The 27535-nt window shown below is 38.3% G+C and overlaps 1 protein-coding gene and 1 long non-coding RNA gene across 4 annotated transcripts in view; one reads left to right on the top strand and one right to left on the bottom strand.

Moving 5' to 3' along the window:
• The window catches only part of LOC130076525 (uncharacterized), a 130046-nt gene extending 108640 nt beyond the window's left edge, over positions 1 to 21406 (bottom strand). The window contains exon 1 of the long non-coding RNA XR_008805660.1: positions 21363 to 21406. This is a non-coding gene — a long non-coding RNA (uncharacterized LOC130076525). The remainder of the gene's footprint in view (positions 1 to 21362) is intronic.
• Positions 1 to 27535, top strand: part of atm (ATM serine/threonine kinase) — an 87508-nt gene that overhangs the window by 18370 nt on the left and 41603 nt on the right. For 2 of the 3 annotated variants that reach the window (XM_056241629.1, XM_056241628.1), the window contains exons 15-34: positions 2829 to 2954; positions 5962 to 6054; positions 7180 to 7372; positions 7480 to 7673; positions 9399 to 9481; positions 10723 to 10887; positions 12950 to 13025; positions 14316 to 14446; positions 14521 to 14629; positions 15997 to 16167; positions 16249 to 16424; positions 17648 to 17891; positions 18032 to 18150; positions 18497 to 18623; positions 18720 to 18919; positions 23661 to 23835; positions 25041 to 25205; positions 26568 to 26700; positions 26822 to 26917; positions 27113 to 27414. In XM_056241629.1, coding sequence (XP_056097604.1) covers positions 2829 to 2954; positions 5962 to 6054; positions 7180 to 7372; positions 7480 to 7673; positions 9399 to 9481; positions 10723 to 10887; positions 12950 to 13025; positions 14316 to 14446; positions 14521 to 14629; positions 15997 to 16167; positions 16249 to 16424; positions 17648 to 17891; positions 18032 to 18150; positions 18497 to 18623; positions 18720 to 18919; positions 23661 to 23835; positions 25041 to 25205; positions 26568 to 26700; positions 26822 to 26917; positions 27113 to 27411 — 3075 coding nt within the window. In that variant the 3' untranslated portion in view covers positions 27412 to 27414. Of the gene's footprint in view, positions 1 to 2828; positions 2955 to 5961; positions 6055 to 7179; positions 7373 to 7479; positions 7674 to 9398; positions 9482 to 10722; positions 10888 to 12949; positions 13026 to 14315; positions 14447 to 14520; positions 14630 to 15996; positions 16168 to 16248; positions 16425 to 17647; positions 17892 to 18031; positions 18151 to 18496; positions 18624 to 18719; positions 18920 to 23660; positions 23836 to 25040; positions 25206 to 26567; positions 26701 to 26821; positions 26918 to 27112; positions 27415 to 27535 lie in introns of those variants that run through there. The other variant, XM_056241630.1, reaches the window with a different exon arrangement.

A 27535-nucleotide genomic window follows, 5' to 3' on the forward strand; every position in this document is an offset into this window, starting at 1 on the left:
CTGCTGGTGTTTCGCGTGCGTTCGGCCAATCAGCGAACACTAACGTCACTGGTAGTTCCTATAGTGCTGGTTTAGACCGACTCTGAAGTAGAAGCTCAATTAGTTTCTCCAAAAGGAGTTCTTAGAACTAAATCGTTCCCAGTTCCTGCGGTGCGAATACGCCAAAATCCGGGTACTTCCGCCATTAGTTCTAGGAACTATGAAAAGTTTCCTCCGGCGCGAAAGCCCCTTTTGATGAAAGATGAAGCAGCCTTGGCTCTGATAGCAGCTATCGCAACCTGTAAGTAAGCAATTTGATAATGTAAATGATATTTTTATTTTATATGGATAATGTGTTCAAAATACTAACTCATGTTCAATAGCGAGTGGGCGTTGATACCGTTTCCTATGCAGTGAAGTTAGCCAATCATAACAGTGGCTGTTTACTGACAAGCCTTAAAGGGGCCACCCCTTAAAAACAGATAATTTCAGAGTGAGGGTTGAAAATATTTCTTTTTTCTTTTTTTGTGCATGAAACTTTAAAGTCCCTCTGTAGTCAATAATTGTATCCCTTAAAGGGCCCCTATTATGCTATTTTAAAGTTTCCTGATGTTGTTGTGGAGTCTCCTACAACATGTTTACATGCATCAGGTAAAATGATTCTCAAACGACTCGTGAGATGAATCAATCTCTCTAAATCCCTCCTTTCCGCGAGCTACTCTGCTCTGATTGGCCAGACAGCTCAGTCTGTTGCGATTGGTCTACCGAGTACAGCACGTCGAGAAAAAAAAACGCCCATTGCCATAACAACGTCAGCTATGCGTGTCCCGAGGCTTCCTACACTGTAAACTAAACACAGTAACGAACAATGAGGTCGATTTGACCCTATTAATGCGAGCGTGAGTCCGATGATGAAACACTGGAAGAGCTCGTTATTCAACCCGAACCTCCATCGCAAGGACGACTTGAGCAGGACGTTTCACAGTGATACACTACTCAGTTTGAGGCACATTATAAGATGTTACAGCTGTAATTCCTCACCATCAGCATTAACAAGTGCATTTCCATCAACAAACCGATTATTTTACTTGTACTAATTTATTTACAGAGTATTTTTCTAATATATTGCGGTGAATACGTGGAAATACGTATGCAATGTACATTAGCCGAGCTCTATAGAGTGAATGATCTGATGTAACATAAACATTAATAAAACAAATATTTCCTCAAAGTATAGAGAACGACAGACAATCTGCATTCATTTATAGGTAGGCCTAATAGTGGCCCACAGCTGATCAGCAGAAATATTTCAGTAAGACAGTAATAATGTGAGTTAGCAGGAGACCTACACAATATAAAACTCAAAACTAAGTTTCTTGAACACCATCTTTCAAGAGAAAGCGGTTTGCGAATCCTGCAGTAAACTGGCTTTACCTTCACATTATAGAGCACAGCGCCGCCTCGACATGATGCTGTCCAGTGTCCACTGGAATCAGCTGCCGGGTTGAGGTTCGAGGTTCAACTTTTCCCTGGTGTCTGCGCGTGCGTGGGCAGGCAATATACTAATGTTTCGTCTTGACGTCACGACAAAACGGCTTATGACTCGTTTCAAAAACAATTCATTTAATTGACTCAGAGTCATCTCTTGCTTTTGAAAGACAATAACTTAATATACGGTGCATTTTCAGATTTAAAACTTTGCAGGATTTTTTCATTCACTTAGAGCTATGTTACACACTACGGTCTATGTTTTGAAAGGTCATTTTCAAAAATCCATAATAGGGGCCCTTTAAAACTCATCTTTAATCACCCAAATTACATTTTAAAAAGTTTTTTCCTTGGAAAAAAAATTCTTCATGCCTTTAAATATCTTAAATGTAACTCGACACCCTTGCCTCATTTAGTATACGCGGTTCTATGAATATGCAAATGAGCCCCGCCTCCACTCACTCACTCAGCTCAGAGATCCACTGGTTGACGATCACACGTTGATCTGATTGGTTACAAGGTAGTTTGTGACGTCAGAAACACCAGCGATTTCAAACCGTGTTTTTGAGACTGTCTTTGGTTCACTGCAGTTTTAAGGAGAAAATACTCAGCAATGCTGTCGACTTATGAATTTACACATGGTTTGTCTTAAAGCAAATTAAAAACACCACATAGACATATAAACAACATTAAAGCTGGATTTTCAGCACAGGGGGACTTTAACATTTTAAGAGGTACCTTAAGGAACATATATATATATATTAAAAAAAAAATATTAAAAAAATCCATGTATGACCCCTTTAAATTTTCTTAATTTAAAAGATATTATTATTTATTTTATTCCCAGAAATTATAATAAATAAATAATATCCATTTAAATGGATAGTTCCCCCCAAATTGAAAATTCTGTCATCATTTATTCAACCTCAAGTTGTTCTGAACCTGTATGAATATCTCTCTTCTGCTGAACACAAAAGAAGATATTTTGAAAAATGTTACCGGACAGTTAATGACTTCCATAGTATGGAAAAATATATATACTATGGAAGTCGAACCCTTTAACTGTTTGGTTTCTGACATTCTTCAAAATATCTTCTTTTGTGTTCAGCAGAAGAAAGATGCCATTAAACAAACATTTTAAATATCAAATATCTAAAATACTGTATTTCTGTTATTTCCACAATGATTTGGAGATTCAATTGAAAATGTATTTATGATTACAAATTATTGGTACAAAAAATTTCAGATATCTGTGTATTTTTTTTCTACCATCGACAGCCTTGATTATTTTATTTAAAATGCATATAAATAACTCATTACTCAAGACCCTGGTAATTAATTACTTTTTCCTTCCTTTGTAGGCATTGGTTCAGGAATTTAGTCATTACTTATCAACGGCAAAGAGCAGATTGGCTGAGAACGACACCATCACATCAATTCAGTCAGTGATGCTGTTGTGCTCTGATAGTATTAGTAGAAGAGAAAAGGTAAGCCACAGTATATCACCAAATACAAGGTATGACTGTTAAATATGTTGTTATTCAATATTTATAGTTTTGTATTTTACAAATACTGTAATAATAAGTTTTTATTTAATTATACACTCACCTAAAGGATTATTAGGAACACCTGTCCAATTTCTCATTAATGCAATTATCTAATCAACCAATCACATGGCAGTTGCTTCAATGCATTTAGGGGTGTGGTCCTGGTCAAGACAATCTCCTGAACTCCAAACTGAATGTCAGAATGGGAAAGAAAGGTGATTTAAGCAATTTTGAGCGTGGCATGGTTGTTGGTGCCAGACGGGCCGGTCTGAGTATTTCACAATCTGCTCAGTTACTGGGATTTTCACGTACAACCATTTCTAGGGTTTACAAAGAATGGTGTGAAAAGGGAAAAACATCCAGTATGCCGTAGGGATGTGCACGAATATTCGAATTTTCGAATATTCGATCTGTAATTATTATTCGAAAAATAAAATACTATTCGAATTTTACTACATTGCTTTGCTGGCCGTAGATGCAGTGAATCCATGATAAATCCCAACCACTAGCTCGCAGTTATAATTAAATGCACTGGGTGGCGATGTGGAGTGTGTTAACAAGTTGTGTATATTTGATCACATAATGTTGTTGTCTGCCTCGCGAAGTTTGGAATTACTTGAAAATGATCTTACTAAATGGAATTACTTTTGATCAAATTAATTAATTAATCTGAGTTATAATATCATCACCACAATGAGAAATCCCATGAAATCCAAACAGTCGAATGAGGAAAGACAGCTGACCATCACTGCAGACATTCACGACTGCAGGTAAGCGCAGCTGGACCCCGCGTGATCCGAGATGATAACTTATCTTATAGCAAAATGATTTTGAGACATATACTTCCTTTAAGTTTCGTTGAGGGAGACCGGTTTAAGAACAGAAAACGCAAAGTGCTGTTAGAAACTTAGAACACCGTTATCTTTGTGTCTCTGAAGCGTCTGTCAGCGCAGCGCCTTTTCTCACTCGAGCATAAATTGCTGGCGGCGCCCCTGCATGTGGATATTGTTTTTCTCAATATAAACGTGAAACAATATAAACACGATATGCTGACTCGAGTGTGTGTACGTTCTGTATGATATCTGGCGCAATCTGCTTTATTAGGCGTTTTTTCCCGTTCGCGCTGCTTGAGCATGCTTTTATTAATGCTTTTGTTTTTAATATTTTTTTGTTTACACATAGGCCTACTGTTTAATGTTTTCAACTAAAAGAAAACTTTAACATATATCGTAAGCTTGTTGTGTATATTGCCTAATTGTAGCCTAAGCTTGTTCAGAAATGGTGACAAAAACGTAAAAAAAAAAAAAAACTTATAAAATAACGTCTTTTTCATTAAACTTAATTTAAATAAACGAATATTCGAATATTCGATTTTTATGAGCCCGAATATTCGAATGCAATGTTTGTGAAAAATGCCCATCCCTAGTATGCGGCAGTCCTGTGGGCGAAAATGCCTTGTTGATGCTAGAGGTCAGAGGAGAATGGGCCGACTGATTCAAGCTGACAGAAGAGCAACTTTGAATGAAATAACCACTCGTTACAACCGAGGTATGCAGCAAAGCATTTGTGAAGCCACAACACGCACAACCTTGAGGCGGATGGGCTACAACAGCAGAAGACCCCACCGGGTACCACTCATCTCCACTACAAATAGGAAAAAGAGGCTACAATTTGCAAGAGCTCACCAAAATTGGACAGTTGAAGACTGGAAAAATGTTGCCTGGTCTGATGAGTCTCGATTTCTGTTGAGACATTCAGATGGTAGAGTCAGAATTTGGCGTAAACAGAATGAGAACATGGATCCATCATGCCTTGTTACCACTGTGCAGGCTGGTGGTGGTGGTCTAATGGTGTGGTGGATGTTTTCTTGGCACACTTTAGGCCCCTTAGTGCCAATTGGGCATCGTTTAAATGCCACGGCCTACCTGAGCATTGTTTCTGACCATGTCCATCCCTTTATGGCCACCATGTACCCATCCTCTGATGGCTACTTCCAGCAGGATAATGCACCATGTCACAAAGCTCGAATCATTTCAAATTGGTTTCTTGAACATGACAATGAGTTCACTGTACTAAAATGGCCCCCACAGTCACCAGATCTCAACCCAATAGAGCATCTTTGGGATGTGGTGGAACGGGAGCTTCGTGCCCTGGATGTGCGTCCCACAAATCTCCACTGGATGTGCGTCCCACAAATCTCCATTAACTGCAAGATGCTATCCTATCAATATGGGCCAACATTTCTAAAGAATGCTTTCAGCACCTTGTTGAATCAATGCCACGTAGAATTAAGGCAGTTCTGAAGGCCAAAGGGGGTCAAACACAGTATTAGTATGGTGTTCCTAATAATCCTTTAGGTGAGTGTATTTTCAGGTCAATCAAAAATTCCAATGTTTCTTAAAGGGATAGTCCACCCAAAAATTTTAATTCTGTCACCTTTTAAGTTTTTCCATCCAAACCTGGTTGACATTTCTTCTTCTGCAGACAATAATAAAAGAAAATGTTTTGAAGAAGGTTGGAAACTGAACATTGGAGCCCATTAACTTAAAAAACAACAACAAAAAAAACCCTGACATTTAAAAAACTTTTTATTTTTCGTTGGGCTATCTCTTCAAAGGTCATTTCACTTATGGATTTGGCATAAGATTTGATCTAAAGTGCCTTATGTTGCAACTCAATGCGTTCTCTGCAAATCAAAAACCCATGACCTCGCCGTTGCCAGTGCCATGCTCTGTTGTTTGAGTTATTGGATTGCACAGTGAATATACATATTTTTTTGCTCCAAAATTTGTCATTGGCTCTTGTGTAAAACTTCCTTGTGAGCCAAATTGTTCTTTCAAGTCAGTTCTTTTCACAGTTTTGGTCAAACAGGTTCATAGGTCTGAATGATGCATTTTTAAAAATCCTTATCAAGAATAACTCCACTGATTTTATATTTTTTTTCTAGGATGACAAAGTTTCTACCATATCTCGCATTTTATTCATGAAGACTTTGCCTGTGAGGTTGCTGAATGACCTGTGTGACATATCTAAGCAACTGGTGAGACTTACTGACACTTCATTTCAGATGTCCATGTCTCCTGAATGAGTACAGGAAGTTACGGGAGACATGTTTGTTTATGAATAAGCAGCAAAAATGTAAATTTGATCACCAAAAAAATGTTTTAACATTTTTGAAAACACAGACTTTATACGTTTTACTTCATTATTTATGTTTTTTCAGTTAGAGATGATACTGAGATTTCACAACCAACCTTCTAGGTGTGTGTGATATGATAAGTTTATGTAAAAAATTCAGAACAGCGTGCTAATGAGGCCGGTGTGTATACTGCTAAACGTGATGTAAATATATTTATACCATGGTCTGGCTGAATACTCGATTCTGATTGGCTGCTGGGTGTCCATTAAAAAGTGATAGAGGACACCTAGTAAAGGAGTTCTGGTGAAACTGACTGTTAAACGTTCGAAATTAATAAATAAATGCGCTGGCTACATCAGCTGTGAGTAACCATAGCAACAGGCAGTCAAAGTATCCGTTTAAATTGTATTGTATCAAAACAAACATCTAGTTAGCCGTTATACATAGCCTACTAATACAACAATGAGCGACTTCGTTATTTCTTTGAACCTTTTTGGAGAATTTGACAACTTTGATGACTGGGATCCTGCTGAAGAAAGAAAAATTGTAAATAAAACGGAGAAATGAGCGGACTATAAATATCTCCGTTTGCTAAATAAACCGTCAGGCGTAACCAGGGAAACCAAGTTATTGTCTGTAAAAACTTTAGATTTCGGTTGTAAAACGAATTAAAATATAAACTAATGTTTTAAAAATGTGTTATTTGGCAAGTGACCATGGTATAAGCGGGTTAATGCCCTTCGAGGTGTCCATTGTCTAGGTATTAATGGACTTCGGCGGAGGCAACCGTCCGACGCACACGCCTCGCCGTCGTCCATTAATTAACCCTTACTATACAGTATGTTGGGACGGAGGCGCCAGAACTGATTGCACTGTTGCACAATACTACGATTTCTCTTCAATGGCAGATCGTGGAGACATTTTAATGTTTCACAGTCTAAAATCATATCACACACCCCTACAAACTCCTGTTATTTATCTATTCCAGAATGACACTCATCTAAAGTGCACCTTTTACTTTTGCAGTTGAGCAACTCGAGTAAAAAGGACCACGCAGTCATGGAGAACGACCCAATGGATGAAGATGTGGATGTGAGCAGAAACCAAACGGACAATCAGGAGGAGATTGATCTGTTTGAAGATGGAGACGGGACGCACCACAGCACTTCCAGACCGTGCCAGTCCAATGACGAAGCTTGTGATTCAAAATTCAGCACAGGTGCTCAAGCGAGACTGGAGAGCTCAAGATAATCAGGGATGGGATTTCATATTTCGCAGCTGTTAAGATCACGTTATTGATTTTTTTTTCTTCATTTTCGATCGTAGGGACCAAGAGTGCATTATCTGAGGAGCATTTATCTAGGCAAGACTTGGCCTTCCTGTCTGTGCTTGGATTCCTGTCGCTCTGTGGATCCTCAGAGCTCAACGGCGGATTCTCCTTCAAACCTCTGGACACTCAACGCAAATTGCTCAAACTACTGGACCTCACAGACTTTTCTCAGATGCTTCACCTCCACATGGTGATTATGATTTCTTAATGTATTTACTTCATAGACTGTATAAAACAATGGACGTAGTGTCCGTGACGTCACCCGTAGGTTTCTGGAGAGCATTTCTGAAGCCCAAAGTGGGCGGAGCTGGCCGTCGCCGGCGCGCCACTCCCGGGTAACCGAAAATGGGCAAAGAGGCGGGATTAGCTGAGGTGACGTGATGGCTAACAGACAGCAGACATACGGCTAGTAGTGACATCAGCGGCAAATTCACCTGTCACTCAAGTGGCCACGCCCTTTATTATGCAGACCTTTAAGGCTTAATATAATTTAAACTGATGAGTTATAAAAAAAATTCACCCCCCTCACAGTTGTCATGAAGGGCAAAATTCGCTATATAGACCAAAACCACTTTTTGTACCAGGCTGTAAACATATTTTTGTTCTGCTGTAATGGTGGGCATGTTAACATGGGCGGTCTATGGGATTTTGCAGCCTGTCTCTAAAGGCCAGTCGATGAATTGCAGTTTAAGTCTCTTCCGTTTTGGATTCAAGAAAGAGGCGGGAAGGTTGCCGCTTGACTGACTCTTATATAATTGAAACATTGAATTATGTTAAAGACTGTCCGTGGGGTCATCTAGGAAAGTAGCCTCTTGTAGACAAACCTTCAGACTGACGGCAGAAGGTCTTGGACTCCATCGCAGCTTTCATTGGCCAAGGGCCATCTGACTGATGTGTGACGCAACCAATCACAGTTTGTTTTGTTCCGCGTTATGTTCAGGGGCGTGAAAATGTTGTCCCTACAATAACAACCCAGCGTGCATCTAATAGATTATTATTATAAATTCCCCCTGTAGTCAATAATTGTATCCCTTAAAACCCATCTTTGATCACCAAAAACATTTGAAATGTTTTTTCCTTTTTGTCTTCATGCCTTAAAATATCTTGAATGTAACTCGACACCCTTGCCTCATTTACTATATGTGGTTCTATGAATATGCAAATGAGCCCCGCCTCCACTCACTCACTCAGTTCAGAGATCCACTGGTTGACGATCACACGTTGATCTGATTGGTTACAAGGTAGTTTGTGACGTCAGAAACACCAGCGATTTCAAACCGTGTTTTTGAGACTGTCTTTGGTTCACTGCAGTTTTAAGCAGAAAATACTCAGCAATGCTGTCGACTTATGAATTTGCACATGGTTTGTCTTAAAAGCAAATTAAAAACACCACATAGACATATAAAAAATATTAAAAACTTGATTTTCACCACAAAGTTGTGCAAGTTTACTGCAACAATAGAGCCGCAAACTTCACATACTTCCAAATCCAGCGTTTAGTTTTTTTAATTTATTTAATAGTTTATTTAGATAGGGACAGACACAAATAACATAGATCAACTTTAACAGTCATCTAAGGAAGGAACATAGTGTTTTTAGCTAAAGCTAATTCACGACACTTGTCCCTAGTAGGGCTTTTTAATAAAAAATACAGTTTACCTTATTAAAAAGATGTTGATCCCGATAAGCGCTCATTGTCACAGTTGTAAACACAACAGATTTCTTCTTCCATGAGGGGGTTTGGCATCATGATCTGTAGTATTCAACCATTCAGACTTTAAAACTTATTACTTATTTCAAGGTTGAGAGAGACTACATATAGACAAACACTTGACTTGTCATGAAATATGGTCCACATCTTATACTAGCACATCTTGTATCTAATGCGAGTCTTTATCATCCATTACTTGTACAGTATCTTTCCCTGCTGAAGAAACTCCCAGCTGAAGTCTCATCTCTGGATCCTGAAGAATTTGATACTCTTCTCAGGCCTCTGGCGTAAGGATTCCTCCATTTCCCTTATGTTCTGTTCAACATCTTATATTTGGTGCATTAAAGTTCATTTTAATAAATGGATCGAACAAGTAATATCTAAATTCTTCTAAAGTGTATTTGAAAATGTAAAATTGAAGTACCAGTCAATACTTTGGAATAATTAAGTTTTTTAAAGTAGATTCTAATTCTCACTCAAATGCAAGTCTGCATTTATTTGATCAAAAATAAAATAAATAAATAAATAAATACAGTGATATTGTGAAATATTATAAAAAATGTAAAATTAAGTTTTATTGGTGCTCAATTATTACCAACGGTTCTTATTATTATCAATGTTGAAAACCGTTTTTAAAAATTTTGTGGAAACTAATGTATTATTTTTCCATGATTCTCTGATGAGTAAAATATTCAATCAACAGCATTATATTTGAAGGAGAAATCTCGGTACAATAAGGTTTCTTTTGTTAACATTATTAGTTCACGTTAACTAAAGTATTTAACTAATCAACTTCTACAGCATTTATTGATCTTAGTTAATTTCAACATTTACTAATACATTATTAAAATTTAAAAGTTGTATTTGTTAATGCACTGAACTAACATAAACAATGAACGACTGTATTTTTATTAACTCACTTTAACAAAGATTAATAAATACAGTAATACATGTATTGCTCATTGTTAGTTCATATTAGTTAATACATTAACAAATAAGACCTTATTATAAAGCTTTACCAAAATCAGTAACAGTATAAATGTCTTTACTGTCACTTTTGATCAATTTATTGCGTCTTTGTTGGATAAAAGTATTCATCACTCTCTTTTTGAAAAGTGTAGTGTATCATGATTTCACAAATATATAAGCAGCAAAAATTGCTTTCAACAATGATAATATATAATAAGAAATGTTTTTTGATCACCAAATCAGCATATTAGTGTATTTATTAGTGTATTATTTACAGATGAATCATGATCATGTGACACTGAGGACTGGAGTAATGATGCTGAAAATTCAGATTTGCAATTACAGGAGTAAATTACATTTTAAAATGTGTTAAAAAAGAAAACAGTTTTTTTAAATTGTAATAATATTTCACAATATTACTGTCCTACCCGTTTTGATTTTGATCAATTAAATGCATCCTTTTTTAGCAGAAGAGAAATCTTGAATTATTCCAAACTTTAGCCAGTAGTGCATTCCACTACCAATCTTTTTCTAATTCCTTTTGTGTGTTTTCATGCAGGGATGTTTGTTCTCTGTATCGGCAAGACCAGGAGGTGTGTGCTGTCGTCCTGTGCTCTCTCCTGCCCTCCATCCGCTGCCTGGGCCGAGCGCCCGCCGCGAGCGAGCAGGACGACGACCTGGCACACATCAAAGGAGCGCTGCTCAAAGTCGTGTCCGGGTTCTGGTGAGTGGGAAACTGAGGCCACCAAGACCTCGATGAACCAAACTATTCCTTTTGGAACCCCTTTCATTTATAGCGTGTTTTACAATAGAAATTGTGTCAAAGCAGCTTCACAATAACACACAGGGAAGTAGCAGAAAGAGTCGCTGTGTTTCCATTCAAAGTGGGCAAAATTGAACTATTATAGAAATGGAAGTTGCTGTAACCAGGGGAGCCACTCTGGCTCTTTTTTGTACATCATAAAGGACATCTCGGAGCGCGCAGGCGAAACGCAATAAACGCTGGCATGATATCTTGTGTTGGGATGCTGGTGTTTTGGGAACGCAGTCGTGTGAGACGCTTCTGGAGGGAATTAAACCAAATCATTCTGATGCTCAGGCATTTCAGAACGACCAAACCAACATTTGAGATGCTGTGCGATGTGATTGGATAACTGGATCAACCAGCGGACCAATCACATCCTCTGTTGAGGCAAAGTCATGTTTTTGTTGCGTATCAATAGCCTGGGAAAACGCAGACAACTTCCGACAAATTTAGATTTGCTCTGAATGTTAGTCTGGCAAAGAGCTCATTCAAGCTCATTTCCAATCCGTCGAATTTGAGGCACCAATCAGAAACGTTGGGGCGGGCTTTACACGATGACGACAGCGCTGGGATTTTGAAGCAGATTTTGTAGCCTACATTACAAAGATGGATGCCGCCGTCGGACATCACTCGTTCGAATCAGCTATCACATCTGTTTTAAGCGATTTGAACGTTTCCTTTTAGTTAAAAACCGAGCAAAGAACAACACTCGGAGATGTTTCTCTTCATCTCCTTCATCGCTCTGATTGGGTTTAGGTCTATCCGCGACGTCCGTTGGTGACGCCCCTCTGGAAATGATTTGTCTATTTGCCAGACCACAACTCGGTTACAACTGAGAATGGTCTGGTTTTAACCAGGTTAGCGTATCAAGGGATTTATCAGGAAATGTGTTTCCATTGTAGTTGATGCGCATGTCTTCTTATCAAAAAAATAAATAAATAATTTTATGCGCATTTTTTTTTAATTTAGGGCTCTTCCATCCAGCGTTTTATACGATATCCCAAAATGCACATTAAAATCAGGTGGATGGAAACATAGGTAGTGACGCAAACTTAAAATATGACAAGTTCAAATTCAGCTGTAGCAAAAGATAATAGTGTCGTTATTCAGCTCAATTCAGTTCAGTGATGATTCAGTTCAATAACTGTAACGTTCATTCATAATGAAACTAGTTCAATTCAGCTACTGAAGACAATAATATCGTTATTCAGCTCAATTCTGTTCAAGTTTTGTTCTTATCCGATACTATCAGTGAAGTTAAATCATTAATAAAATGTACAAACAAAAATGTACCATGGTAGTACTATGATATATGGTACTGAAGTTCTCAGTCTTTTGAGTAAGATTCGAATATCATGGTACCTGAATATGGTAATCATTTAGGCTGTGTCCACTAAAGCGTTTATTTTTATTTTTCAGTCGATACAGAATATGTGATATTTGTCCCGCCCCTCCTCTACTGTGATTGGACGGCAACAGTGATGGGAAAAAACAGCAAGCGATCAGCGCATCGTCCCGTGGCTGCCAGATTTAAATACATGGCACTCCCATTGAAAACAATTGAGAAAAATACACTGGCCTTAGGAAAAAATAAAACGTTTTAGTGGACAGACGGGATATTTACATAAAATATATATTTTTTATGAATTATTAATTTAATTCATTTATATATAGCCGCTCTGGAGAAAACCGTGATGTCATCGTCCAGCTCAGTTCAGTCCTCATATAATGGTGTCAATGCAGACAGATCAATATTAATGTTAAATATATAAATTAAATGGTACTATGGTGTTTCTGATTTCAAAACGTTTTAGAGATGGTTTTACTTTAATACATTTACTTAATTTTGTAACGGTAATTACTTAACTGTAAAGAAATACTTGTTTTGTTAAAAAGAAAAAAAAGAGATGCAAGTTCAGATCAGATTTAACCTGGGATTCCTCAAGAGCTTCTTAAGGTTAAATCCAGTCTTTTTGTACAGCATCTTAGGCAAATCCGGCAAATGCACCTCAGCTGTGAGAGTGGCACTAAGGCAGTGTTTACTGGCTTTGCTGGAGGTAAGTACAGTATGCTTTTGGATTCCAGTAAAATAGTACAAAATGAATAGTAAAAGGTACATTTAAAGCTGCAGTCCGTAGCTTTTCCTCTTTGTCGCCATCTCTCTGTTCGAAATCTGTAACTGCAGTGATTCGCGGAATTATCATCTTTACGTGGGTTGTAGATCGGCATGAAACAGCGCGGATGAACACAGTGCTTTGAGGCGAGTGCTGCTGTCAGTCACCGCGCTGTGTGGATACTGTCATACAGAATCACAGATTCACTTTTTGAAAGTTTGACCAACATAAGAATTTTCATAAGAAAATGTCTTCTGAACAAGTAAGTAACATCCATTTTTGTTCTGACCAACTAAGGGGGAAAAAGCATTCGACATGATAAGCTTCGTTAGATTTAATCAACGCGATTTACAGCAACCGTGCAAATCATAGCCTACTTTGTTCTCAAATTGTTCATGTTAACAACATCAGCATTGCGTGACTAATGTTAAATTTAATGTGTTTTATGGTTACCTGTGTAGTTCAGAATTCATATTCTCCATAATAGCAAAACGAGAAAGGCACAACAAAGGAAACTCCATAACTGTGTGAATTAAGAAAATGTACTGTTACACGATTGAACTATTGAAATGTCTTACTTGTTCAGCAGAAAAAAGCCGTCTCTTCTTCCGTTTTGAACCCCTTCAAAACACGGAGTTCACGCACTTTTCAAAAGCCCCGCCGATGTTTAAATCCTTGTGTTCGCATGAGACGGTTTCTTTCTCTTTCTCTAGCCACCTTAAATCCGAAGTACGAAGTCTTTTGGGTTTTATAACTGCTGAATCTCCAGTTGACACTGATGATTGTTGTTTGGATCTTTCTGGATGCCATAAGTTTAATCATGTAAAGTGCTGCGAGAAAAGCCTATACATCTAAACATCTCGTCACGCGCAGTATAGCCGGCTAGCCGAAACTCCTTCTTTATGTGTACGGGTGTGAAGTAATGACGCAAAGACATGCTCGAATTTCCCGCGGAAACCCACCAGTACCACTGGAATTAAAATCATTATTACAAGCTAACCGTTTTGAATCTAGCTATGGCAAGCAGATAGTTTTGACCACTGGCAGAATAAGTTTTTTTTAATATAATTATTTTGGATTATTTTTAACTTAAAAAAGTTACGGACTGCAGCTTTAAGCAGTACTATTTTATAGGATAAGTCAGTTACATCATCTTTCGACTTTCAAGTCCGTGTAAACAGCTGTTTCCAAGAGAGGTTTGCATATGTAGCTTTACCTGTGCGTTTCCCCCAGGTGGACCCTTGCTGTAAGTGGGCGACGCTGACGCTGAGGGACGAGGAGCTGCCCGTGTCCGCGGTCCTCTCGGCTCATTTAGCGGACCCACATCACCACGTGTGCATGTTGGCGGCACTGTCTGTGGAGAGGTGGGCTGAGCTCAAGTGCACGCTCTTCTGCTGAAACTGCTCTTCCATTATTCACATGGGCTTTTCAATTCTAGCTTGTTCCTTAAAAACGGACTGGAAGGCAAGATGATGCTTCCCATGAAGAACCAGCAGACGGCGTTTGAGAACATTTACCTCAAGGCTCAGGAAGGAATGAGCGGGCAGGTATAACTCCTTTACCTTCATTTGAACGTCTAAGGAAATAGTGTGTTTATATGCAGTCTTACATGTGAAGGATATAGTAAATGGCTTAAATAGCGCCTTTCTCATTTCATTGTCCATTCTCTGTCAGCGTTGTGTGAGCTTATTATGTGCACAGATCGGACTTCTGTGGGAATTTTCTGAGAAAAATCCAAGAAATCCAATACAGTTTACCAGAAATTAAAGATAAACTTATTTATGACTAGACAATAAAATTAATTAAATTTAAATGTTGTTCAAATTAATGTGCTATGAATTTTTATTTTTTAATAACTCGTTGCCCATTGCATCAATGAATTTTGATGCATAATGAAGTTGAATCAAAAGACTTTAGATATTAAAATACGTTCTCAGAACTTAGGGCAAAACTCACGCTATACTGTGTTTGATCTTTACCTTATTATAGGTCATTTATGGCATAACCAATGCAATAATTATGGAAAAGACTTGGGTTGTTACAACACTAACATTTCAGTAGCTGATATCAATACCAGTGAGTTTTCAAGATTCTTAAATCCTATATCTTATTGAACATATTAAAAAAATATGTTCCTTTTATATTTTAAAACTCCTTTATTAAAAAAATTACATATTAAATAAACAAAATTAATTGTGTGGAATTATTCAAGTAAATAGTCAGTTACAAAATAAAGAGCACAAATTACAAACAGTAGAACAAAACAAACAAACAAAAAAAAACAATAGAAAACAAATATACAAAGATTTTAAGTGAACAAACTTGTAAACGCTCAGAAAAAAAAACACCCGATGAAATTTTTAACTAAAACATCTTAGTTTAGTTGTGGTATTAACTTAGTTTGACATCCTAAGAATAGACTTCTAATTCTTTAATGTTTGATATTTACCTGATTATAGGTCATTTATAGGCAGAAAAGCGCTATATAAATGTAACAAATTATTATTATTTATGATAATGAATGAAATAATTTTTTTTCAAGATAAGTGAGTTTTCAAGATTCTTAAATCCTATATCCTATTGAACATACACCGTTATTAAAAAAATTACATATTAAATAAACAAAATTAATTGTGTTGATTTATAAATGTTGAATTAAAACAATGTTATGTAGCAATCAATTATGAACAAGTTTTTACAAGTAATTATTCAAGTAAATAAAGAGCACAAATTACAAAAAATTTAAAAAAGAAAGAAAAGAAAACCAATAGAACAGATATACAAAGATTTTTAAGTGAACAAGTTTGTAGTTTTTGCTCAGAAATATTTAACTAAAAAATCTTTAGTTATGGTATTGACTTGGTTTGACATCCTAAGAATATACTTCTAATTCTTTAATGCTGTTGTTGTGCAGAAGAGCTGTCCGTCAGAAGACTTGCCCGACGAGACGTTTAATCGAAGGGCCACCCTGCTGAAAAGTGTGTCTGTGGTGATGTCCTGCAGCCCCGTGTGCGAGAAGCAAGCCTTGTTCGCTCTCTTTCAGTCCTACAAGGAGAACAGCATTGGTGAACAGCTCATCAATAAGGTAAAGATATTCAACACTGAACACTGTCCAAATGTTCCTCTGTATCCTCCGTTAAAAGGTTTTTCTGTGGTGACTCTGCAGGTGCTGAGAGGTGTGTCCCGGTCGCTCGGGTACAGGGACTCCAAGAGTTTAATCCATTCACACCTATATTACCTAGTGGCTGAGTGGCTGAACCAGAAACAGTCCGACTCGAGGTACACGCTGCAGTCCTTCCCCTACACACTGCTGGGCTTCTGCAGTCTGGACGAGTTTTACAGGTGTGTGCTCCTGACGTCGTCTTCTTTACCAGGCTGAATCTCACAAAAACACGCTGCTCGTATTTCAGCCCTATTTTAAGGCTATTTTAACATTATTTATTTTCATGGCAATTGAGCATACGCACGAAACGTTCTTAATAACTTCCTTAAAAATATAAGCCAGCTGGTAAACTTTAACCGCATCAATAGTGTAATACTTAGTTTATAATCAAAATATAGTCACTTAAATAGTCAGGCCTAGCATTAATTTAGTTATTCAAACGTAAAACGCCATAGAAAGACGCGTCCCTCAGTGTTCCTTTCTCAGCAATCATAAAAAGAGTCCACACTGTAAATTAAAGATTTGTTGTGCACTTTAGTTCGATTTATTGAACAAAATAGGAGATTTCCTGACAGCTTCTGTGATTATAAAGGGAGTGCTTTCTGTGTAATTCATTCGCAGTTTGAAGAAAAGTTTTTGTTCTTCATGAGACTTTGTAACTTCCATACTTCACTACAAAAAGATATTCTTAAACCTAGGGATTTAATATTTTTTTTCAAAAGCAAAGAACATATTACAGGTAATGGCTAATATGAGCCAATAAATGCTCCTCTGCCGCCTTCTACTGGCTATAGTGGTAGTTTATATATTTTTTATTTAAAAATAAAAGTGTTTTCTATCAAATGTTGGATCTGAAAATGTTCGGTTTTACAAATGGGGACAATCTCAGAAGGATGAACAAATAGTGTTTTTGGTCATCACATAAAAAAATAACATTTGAAGTGCTGGAAAAATGTTGCGTGTGTGTGTGTGCATGTCCAAATACAGACTTATTCTGAATTTGTTTTTATTCTGTATTTATTGTGTGACTGTTTCTTATTCCAGTATTCCCATTAGCTTTAAGTCTTTATTGCAATCAATAAAACTGCTTATTGGCAAATTAGGTAAGTTTGATAACCGCATTAAAATGTAAATCAACATTAAAAAGTCAGCTATTGATGATTTTGTGTCGATGTACAGAATGACAGCTAACAGTTCACCATAAATTGGTTATCAAAAACCAGGAAGTTAACCGTGCATATGGTCAATTATTCATTATCATTTTAAAATTTGCATTGCAAAAATACTACATTACAATACTCAGTATCAGAACACGTTCAGAAGTTTTTTGGCCGAGTTCTTCTGTAAATATGCTGTATTGTACTCTGATTATACTGTCTGTAACTATGTTTTATAATTTTAGGTCATCCTACCATGTGCTGATCCCGCACCTGGTCTTCCTGAATGACTTTGAGGAGGTGAAATCCATTGGGGATCACTTGGCTCAAGACTGGAAGCAGCTGCTGGCTAACTGCTTCCCCAAGATCATGGTGAACATCCTGCCTCACTTCGCCCTCGCTGGGCAAGACACCCATGTGGCCCTGCAGAGAGAGAAAGCTCACAGGGTGTACGACATACTGAAGGACAGCAACTTCCTGGGTAAACAGGTGAGGACACAGTTGTGTTTCAATTCATTCAACCGATATTTAGTACATTACTGATCTACACTTAAACTGTATCTTTCTGTAGATGCAGTTGGTACACCGCTCAAGAACTAGTTATATACACAGTTTTCTTTTTCCTTCAGCAAATTGACAGTTTGATTTGCAACAACCTGGCTGACATTGTGGTGGAGCTGTTAATGACGCTGCATGAGACTGCAGGAGGAGCGTCTGCGGATAGTGGAGACCTACAGAAATTTACTGGGTATATTTATTTCTTATCGTGCCACCTTACAGATCATTAAAAGGATTATAGCATGAGGAATCAATATTCATTGTTTATTTGAGATAAAAGAGAGTTGATTCACTACGAAAACATACTGAAACTTTGAGAACTTTCTCTCTTAGTTAAAATAGCTGTTTCCATCCACCTTTTTTTATGCAGAAAAAAAAAAACTCTGGAGGGAAACGGCAAGATGCACATAAATTTAAAAAATTGCTCATCCAGCATTGACAAATTCACTGATAACTCCACTTGGAATTTATTATATTATTGCCACCCTATATGAATCATAAGAAATTTCCTAAACATGTTGCATTTTTGTAATTAGAGAGTTGGATCCTGCGCCAAACCCGCCATTCTTCAGCTCATATGTGATCAAAGCCACGCTGGATTACCTGAGCAAATGCCACAGTGCCAACCACAAGTCTCTAGTCTCCATCCTGTCAAAGACTCCCGTGAGCCTCACACTCAAACTTCCATGTTAATATTTCCCCTGAGCTACCGTATAAATGTGCATTGGTGCCTGTCTGTGTTTGTTCTGTTTGTTTCAGATGTCCATTCAGAGGATTCTCATAGCGATCTGTCAGAAGGCTGCCGATACCACCAACGCCTACGAGCGGCACCGCATACTGATGATGTACCACCTGTTTGTGAGCCTGCTGCTCAGGGAGGTGAAGGGCGGGCTGGGCGGAGCATGGGCGTTTGTGCTGCGGGACATCATCTATACACTTATTCACCACATCAACAGCAGGTCTGCTCACACACACATTAGGGCTGTTTTAGGGCCCTATCACACACTCGACGCAATGCAGCGCCAGACGCGACGCAAGTGTGTTTTGCTAGTTTCAGCCCGACGCAGTCATCATTTTTACTTCCTGCGCCATGTTGTTTAAATAGCAACACCGGAAAATGTCATCTGAACTAGTAAGAAACATCCACTTTTGTTCTGGTTCTGACATTGCAGTAAATCGCGCTGATTAAATCTAAAAATCGCTTATCACGCAAAACCGTGCAAATTATACTTTGTTCTCAAATTGTTAATGTTAACAACGTCAGCATTGCGTGACTACATGTAATGCCCTTCCGATATTATCCTTGTTTTCGCATAGGCCGGTTGCAGTCTCTTTTTTTCTGTAGCCACTCCGAAGTCCGAACGAAGTCTTTTGCATTTTACAGCGGGTGAATCTGTTGTCTTTGGTGATTGTCGTTTGAACCTTTCTGGATCCGCCATCAAATTGATAAGTTTAATTATATCAAGTGCTGTGAGAAAAGGCTATAAATCTCCACCTCCAACATCCTCACACGCAATATAGCCTACTAGCCGAGTCTCTTCTTTATGTGTACAGATGTGACGTAATGACTCAATATAGCCTACTAGCCGAGACTCTTCTTTATGTGTACAGATGTGCGTGTACAGATGTGTGTGTGTACAGATGTGACGTAATGACTCAATATAGCCTACTAGCCGAGACTCTTCTTTATGTGTACAGATGTGACGTAATGACTCAATATAGTCTACTAGCCGAGACTCTTCTTTATGTGTACAGATGTGCGTGTACAGATGTGTGTGTGTACAGATGTGACGTAATGACTCAATATAGTCTTCTAGCCGAGTCTCTTCTTTGTGTACAGATGTGACGTAATGACTCAATATAGCTTACTAGCCGAGACTCTTCTTTATGTGTACAGATGTGACGTAATGACTCAATATAGCTTACTAGCCGAGACTCTTCTTTATGTGTGCAGATGTGACGTAATGACTCAATATAGTCTACTAGCCGAGACTCTTCTTTATGTGTACAGATGTGACGTAATGACTCAATATAGCTTACTAGCCGAGACTCTTCTTTATGTGTACAGATGTGACGTAATGACTCAATATAGCTTACTAGCCGAGACTCTTCTTTATGTGTACAGATGTGACGTAATGACTCAATATAGCTTACTAGCCGAGACTCTTCTTTATGTGTGCAGATGTGACGTAATGACTCAATATAGTCTACTAGCCGAGACTCTTCTTTATGTGTACAGATGTGACGTAATGACTCAATATAGCCTACTAGCCGAGACTCTTCTTTATGTGTACAGATGTGACGTAATGACTCAATATAGTCTACTAGCCGAGACTCTTCTTTATGTGTACCGATGTGTGTGTACAGATGTGACGTAATGACACAAAGACATGCTCGAATCTCCCGCGGGAATCCACCAGTACCACTGGAATTAAAAACATTATTACAAGCTTACCGCGTTGAATCGAGCTAAAGCAGAGAGTTTTGAACACTGGCTGGTTATGTATTTTCTCAAATATGTATTTTGGATATTTTTTTAACCCCAAAAAAGCCACGGACTGCAGCTTTAAGTAAGTTCAGTGATGTTTCATTTTTGTTTAAAAAAAAAAGTTATTAATTTAGTTCATTTATATATATATATATATATATATATACACTACCGTTCAAAAGTTTGGGGTCGGTACGATTTTAAATACTTTTAAAAGAATTCTCTTCTGCTAACCATGGCTGCGCTTATTTGATTAAAAATACAACAAAAATCAGTTATAGTATTAAATATTATTCCAGTGTAAATCAGCTGTTTTCTGTGTGAATATACTATAGTAAAGTGTAATTTATTCCTGTGATCAAAGCTGAATTTTCAGCATCACCAGTGTCAGTGTCTTCAGTGTCAAATGATCCTTCACAAATCAGTATAATATGAGGATTTGATGCTCAAGAAACATTTATCATTATTATCAATGTTGAAACAGTTGTTGGTCTGTCAGTTGTACAGTTTTTTTTTTTTTTTTGGATTCTTTGATGAATAGCAAGTTCAAAAGACTTTTGTAACATTATAAATGTCTTTACTGTCACTTTCGATCAAATTAATTATTCCTTGATAAATAAAAGTATTGATTTCCTCCAAAAAATAAAAATAAAATTCTCACTGACCCCAAACTTTTGAACGGTAGTATATATATATATATATATATATAGCCACTCTGAAGTAAACTGTGATGTCATCGTCCAGTTCAGTTCTTGTATAATAGTATCAATGCAGGGAGATCAATATTATTGTTGAATATTAAATTAAATGTTAAATTTAATGTCCCCAACTAAGCAAGCCAAGCCAATGGCAACAAAGGTGAAAAAGGCGACAGTGGCAAGGAACCAAAACTCCGGCAGAGTGGAGAAAAAAACCTTGGGAGAACCCAGGCTCAGTCGGGGGCCAGTTCTCCTCTGGCCAGTGAACGAACAGTGTATGATTATGATTCAGGCAGCATTACAGGTCAAAAGTCATATTGGATGGGAACAATCAGAATATTATCCAGTTCCATCATGTTGAAGATCGGAGTCACGCCGGTTTGAAGACGGGTTTGTTGAGGATCAGTGCCGATGGCTGTCGTGCTGATGAGGCCTTCATAGGGGAGAGTCTAGTTGACACAATCTCTGCTGACACTTCAGGGATGCGCTGTGGTCGTGTCTAGGCGCAGGTCCTCCATCTGATCTGGATACGGCCCAGATCCGGCTGACTTCAGTAAACCTCGGAATAAGCAGAAAGACTAACGTTAGCGTAGATGCCATTCTTCTTATGATGTAACGAGTACGTCGGGTGTTATAGGAAGTGTCCCCGGTTCCAGCTGACCTAATTTATGCAGCCTAATAATCATTTAACTGATTTGAATAATAGAAATGTATAATGTTCAATGTGTATGCCAGGTTAAAGAGATGTGTTTTTAGTCTAGATTTAAACTGACAGAGTGTGTCTGCTGCCCAGACAATGTTAGGTGGACTGTTCCAAAGTTTTGGTGCTAAATAGGAAAAGGCTCGATTTTGATATTCTAGGTACTATAAACTGGCCAGAGTTTTGAGATTGCAATAGACGTGAAGGACTATAATGTGTTAAGAGCTTGCTCAAGTACTGTGGAGCTAAACCATTTAGTGCTTTGTAAGTAGTCAGCAATATTTTATAATTGATACGATGTTTAATAGGCAGCCAATGCAGTGTTGACAGAACCGGTGTTCTGACGATTCATGCTCCCCATCGAGATTTGCTACTTACTGGTTATGCGCATGTGCAGACTCAGTTTTTTTTTAACAAAAGGTAAATTTTCATGTGTTATAAAGTAATTTCCCTTTTAAAAATGCCAACTACCATATGAATATTTGTACGGTCAGTCAGCTGAACAAGAATAACTGAAAGTTTCAGTTACTAAGGAAAGGTGTGCTTTAACAAGTCAAAGATGAATATTTGATGATAATTTTTACTTTTCACACCGTTTTAAAAATAAAAACAGTAGTCTACAGTATACAGAGGCTACTCATAACTTAGAATTGTGTTATAATTGTATTTCATTTAATATTAATCGACATTCTGTGATCGATTCGCGCTACGGTATCATTTTTCGACAAGGCAGCACAAATCGTCAGAACACCGGGCTAATATGGTCATACTTCCTGGTTCTGGTAAGAACTCGAGCTGCTGCGTTTTGGACCAGCTGGAGTTTGTTTATTAAGCATACAGGGCAACCACCCAGTAGAGCATTACAATAATCTAGCCTTGATGTTATGAACGCATTAACTAACTGTTGCGCATTTTTCATTGAGAGCATATGTCATAATTTAGATATATTTTTAAGATGGAAGAATGCGGTTTTTACAGATACTAGAAACTTGGCTTTCAAATGAAAGATTGGTATCAAAGAGCTGGTACCAGTATGCTGGTCTGAAAACGAGGTGTGTTCAGGTGCATTGTTGCCGCATTGCTATTTTGAGGAAACTGAAATAGACTGCGCCATTGACCAACTGAAACCTGGTCTAAAGTCAATGGCGCAGTATTTTTTTGTTATTTAAAGAGCGCATTAGTAATGTGCGCCTATAGGCGGGTCCACGATGTGTGCACACTCTGTTTATTACACACACAGGGACGCGCAGCGGGACACAAACATGCCAAATATTAAAAATAAAAGGATTACAAAGTAAAAGATGAATATTGTGTTCATAAAGATATGGTGGAATCCGGCTTGTCCCGTAGATGGTCTTTAGCCTCGCGCACGAGCAGATCCGTTTCCTCGCTAGAGAAGCGTTTAGTTTTTCCGCTTGCAAATTCCTCCATATAAATAGTGAATCCTCCATATAAATAGTGAATCCGCCATAGCGCGAGCACAACTGGCTTTTAAAGGGAATGGGAGATGAGACTCTGATTGGTTTATTGCACGTTACGCCCAAAACACACCCATTACTCATTAAGAGAATAGGGAAAACCCTTTAAGACCATGCGCCGGGAGCGCCAACCATTTGTTCCTTCGTTAAACAAGCAGAAGTGGATTCGGACTCGCCCTAAGTGCACTTGCGCCATTCGCTTTAGAATAGGGCCCTTTGGGTTATCAGCTAGATGACAAATGAATAATTAGCAGTCATTAGTGGGAGACAGGTTGGGAAATAGAGTCTACAGGCTGATTTAGCTGGGAATGACTGAGCTCTTGTGTTCTGCTGCAGATCATGTCCTCAGGATGAGGTGTCCTCTCGCAGTTTGTCCCTGTGCTGTGAGCTGCTGTCGCTGGTCTGTCAGACGGCTGTTGAATACTGTGATGATGCTCTGGAGAGTCACCTGCAGGTCATAGTGGCCACCCTCACAGCACAGGTCACCGAACAGTCGGCCATATCTCAGCAGGTGAGAGAGAACAGAGAGAGTGTTAAGTCACAAACTTGTTTTAAGTCACAAACAAGTGCAGAGGTTCTCAACTAGGGGGCTTCAGCAAACGTCCGAGGGGCCTCAAGATTACCTAAAATGATTCAAAATAAACAAGTTTTAAGATAAAACAATGTCTAAAAAAAATATTCAGCTCTTCAAACTTCTCGAATTCTGAAATTGTATTCTTTTAATTTTTATTATAAGTGTTTTAGATACCTAGTATCTGTAAATTGAAAAAAAAAAGTGTTTGAAAACAGCAGATGTACCACAGGAAACCTATTACCATAAAAAACAACATCTAACTTTCAAATAAAGGGATAGTTCACCCAAAATGAAAATTCTGTCATCCTTTGCTCACCCTCAAGTTGTTCCAAACCTGTATGAGTTTCTTTCTTCTGCTGAGCACAAAAGAGGATATTTTGAAGAATGTCGGTAACCAAACAGTTGATGTTTACCGACGGTTAGTATTTTTTTTCCCACGCTATGGAAGTCAATGGGGTCCATCGACTGTTTGGTTACGGGTTTGGAACAACATGAGGGTGAGTAAATGATGACAGAATTTTTTGGGTGAACTATCCCTTTAAAGCCCCAAATTTTTTTTCATTTTTGGCCCCAACACATCTGGCCACAAGAGTGTGTGAATTTTTAAGCGATAACACAAAAAAATCTAAAATATCAAGGATTTTTAAAATGATGATTGACAAGTCGAGGAAATATGTATAGTTAAGATATTTTAAACTTTTGTAAATATTTTTAACTTTTAATTTGAACAATGTATATTCATACATTGTTCAAATTAAAAGTTTAAAATATTTACACCGCCATAATGTCTACAAAATGTGTTTAAAAATCCTTTTTCAGAAATCATGAAATCCAACGACTGGAAAAGAACTCATTTGGAAATATCTAAATATTTTTGGAAATTAATAACTGAAATGGAAATGTAAATTGATATGCTTTTTTGCAATTAGGGTTTTAAGTCACTGTTAAGTTTCTGTTAAGACTCGTGACACAAGAGGTGGATGCAAAACTGAATTACAGTACTGATTGAAAGCACATTAAAGTAAATTACGATGTTAACAGTGTTCCCTAACAAAATAATATAATTTTCAAGTTTACAAGTGTGATGCATGATTTGACTGATTATTCATTATATGACATGTTGTACATGCGGCTGCTTTTAGGTCCTCCGTCTGCTAAGATTCCTGGTAATAGAAAACCCGGAGAACAGCATGTTGAGAAAGTCCATTCCCCTGTTGGAGCCTTTCCCGGACCGACCGGACTTCAGAGAGCTCAGAGCCGCCCAACATGCCCTCAAATACAGCTCTGGAGCCTTCACTCTCAGACAGGTCAACATCTGTTCTTTTTCAGAAATGCTGCGTAGAGCCACATTATTTAACATTAAAGTTGCAGTAAGTGATTTCTGAGAAATGCTGTTGAAAGTGGATTGGGCCGAGCAGCACAACACACTTGTAGCCAATCAGCAATAGGGGGCGTGTCCACTCATGATAGGGGAGGAGAATGAGCCAATCAGCAGCAGGGGGCGTGTCCACTCATGATGGGGAAGGGGGGGAATGAGCCAATCAGCGGCAGGGGGCGTGTCCACTCATGATGGGGGAGGAGAATGAGCCAATCAGCAGCAGGGGGTGTCCACTCATGATGGGGAAGGGGGGGAGAATGAGCCAATCAGCAGCAGGGGGCGTGTCTACTCATGATGGGGAAGGGGGGGAGAATGAGCCAATCAGCAGCAGGGGGTGTCCACTCATGATGGGGAAGGGGGGGAGAATGAGCCAATCAGCAGCAGGGGGCGTGTCCACTCATGATGGGGGAGGAGAATGAGCCAATCAGCAGCAGGGGGTGACCACTCATGATGGGGAAGGGGGGGAGAATGAGCCAATCAGCAGCAGGGGGCGTGTCTACTCATGATGGCGGGGAGAATGAGCCAATCAGCAGCAGGGGGCGTGTCCACTCATGATGGGGGGTGGGGATGAGCCATTCAGCAGCAGGGGGCGTGTCCACTCATGATGGGGGGGGGGGGGGGGGGTTTGTATAATGTTACAAACATTATAAATGTTTTGTAACATTTATAATGTTACAAAAGATTCTATTTCAAACAAATGCTGTTCTTTTGAACTTCCAATTCATCAAAGAATCAAAAAAAAAAAAAAAAACTGTACAACTGACAGACCAACAACTGTTTCAACATTGATAATAATAATAAATGTTTCTTGAGCATCAAATCCTCATATTATACTGATTTGTGAAGGATCATTTGACACTGAAGACACTGACACTGGTGATGCTGAAAATTCAGCTTTGATCACAGGAATAAATTACACTTTACTATATATTCACACAGAAAACAGCTGATTTACACTGGAATAATATTTAATACTATAACTGATTTTTGTTGTATTTTTAATCAAATAAGCGCAGCCATGGTTAGCAGAAGAGAATTCTTTTAAAAGTATTTAAAATCGTACCGACCCCAAACTTTTGAACGGTAGTGTATATCTACATGTTGTGTTGTTGGATTATAATGAACTAAATTTAAACTGGAGAAGTTGATTTTGAAATTAAATAATTCAATTGGTTGATGATCCTAATCACAGTTGATATGGGACACCATTGACAATTTGTTCTTATTATGTAATTCTGCTCTTATTAAACATCGTTTTATGTGCCTGTTCCTGTTTTTCTGTCTGTCGCAGGAAATCGAGCATTTTCTGTCTGTGACGTCTTGTGATTCTTTGCCCCTGGCGCGTTTGGAGGGACTGAAAGATTTGAAAAGGCAACTTCACAGCCACAAACAGCAGATAGGACAACTCTTGAAAGAATGCCATGGTCAGAATCACATTATAATTGTTTATGCTACCGTCAGATAAAGGTGCTATAGCTCTTTATATATTTAACTCTACTAGCGCTGTCTTGGTAATGCTCATGTTCATATCTGATATTTGTTTAGCCGATCCTGCCAGCTGTATTCTGGTTAAGCTGGTTCTAAACCTCCTTCAGCTCTGCAAAATCGCAGCTAACCACCCCGGTGGAGGAGACATCTTGAGTAAGTTCCCATACACATAAAGACCCCATTGAAATGACTTAACAGGTGCAGTTTTTTATTGAAATGTTGATGGATGTCCTGTTAAAGTTCGAGCTGGACATATTGAACCATGAATTGTGATCATCAAAATATTTGTTGGAACCGTGATTTACTGTTGGTAGTCAGTGACAGGGATTTGTATCATTTGCTCCTCAGAGGCTGTTGGTCGGTGCCTGGGAGAACTTGGGCCAGTTGACCTGTCATCCATTGCGTTGCATCATGGGAAAGACCAGCTGTATGCTAGAGCAGCCTATATGTTCCCAGATGTTCCTCTTCAGTGGATCTTCATCATCCTGAACTGCATGGACAATGCGCTCACACATCACAGGCACTTCATTACTACTTCCTTTAGCAGATCTTACACTTTCACTTGGGATGCACACGATTATTCGGAAACCATATCGGTATCGGCCGATATATGTTCATTTGTAATGTTATTGTTATCGTCTGGATAAGAAAATTTGGCCGATAAATTAAAGCCGATAAATAATGGATTTTTCCTTCAGATGAACACTGTTCGCCATGATGGTTTTGAATTGCTTGAAATATGATTGGAATCACTTTGAAAAAGGAAAATGC

This window comes from Rhinichthys klamathensis, unplaced genomic scaffold (genome assembly GCF_029890125.1).
Source record: "Rhinichthys klamathensis goyatoka isolate OS25496 unplaced genomic scaffold, OSU_Roscu_1.1 h1tg000657l_1, whole genome shotgun sequence".
In the NCBI taxonomy this organism is placed as follows: domain Eukaryota; kingdom Metazoa; phylum Chordata; class Actinopteri; order Cypriniformes; family Leuciscidae; genus Rhinichthys; species Rhinichthys klamathensis.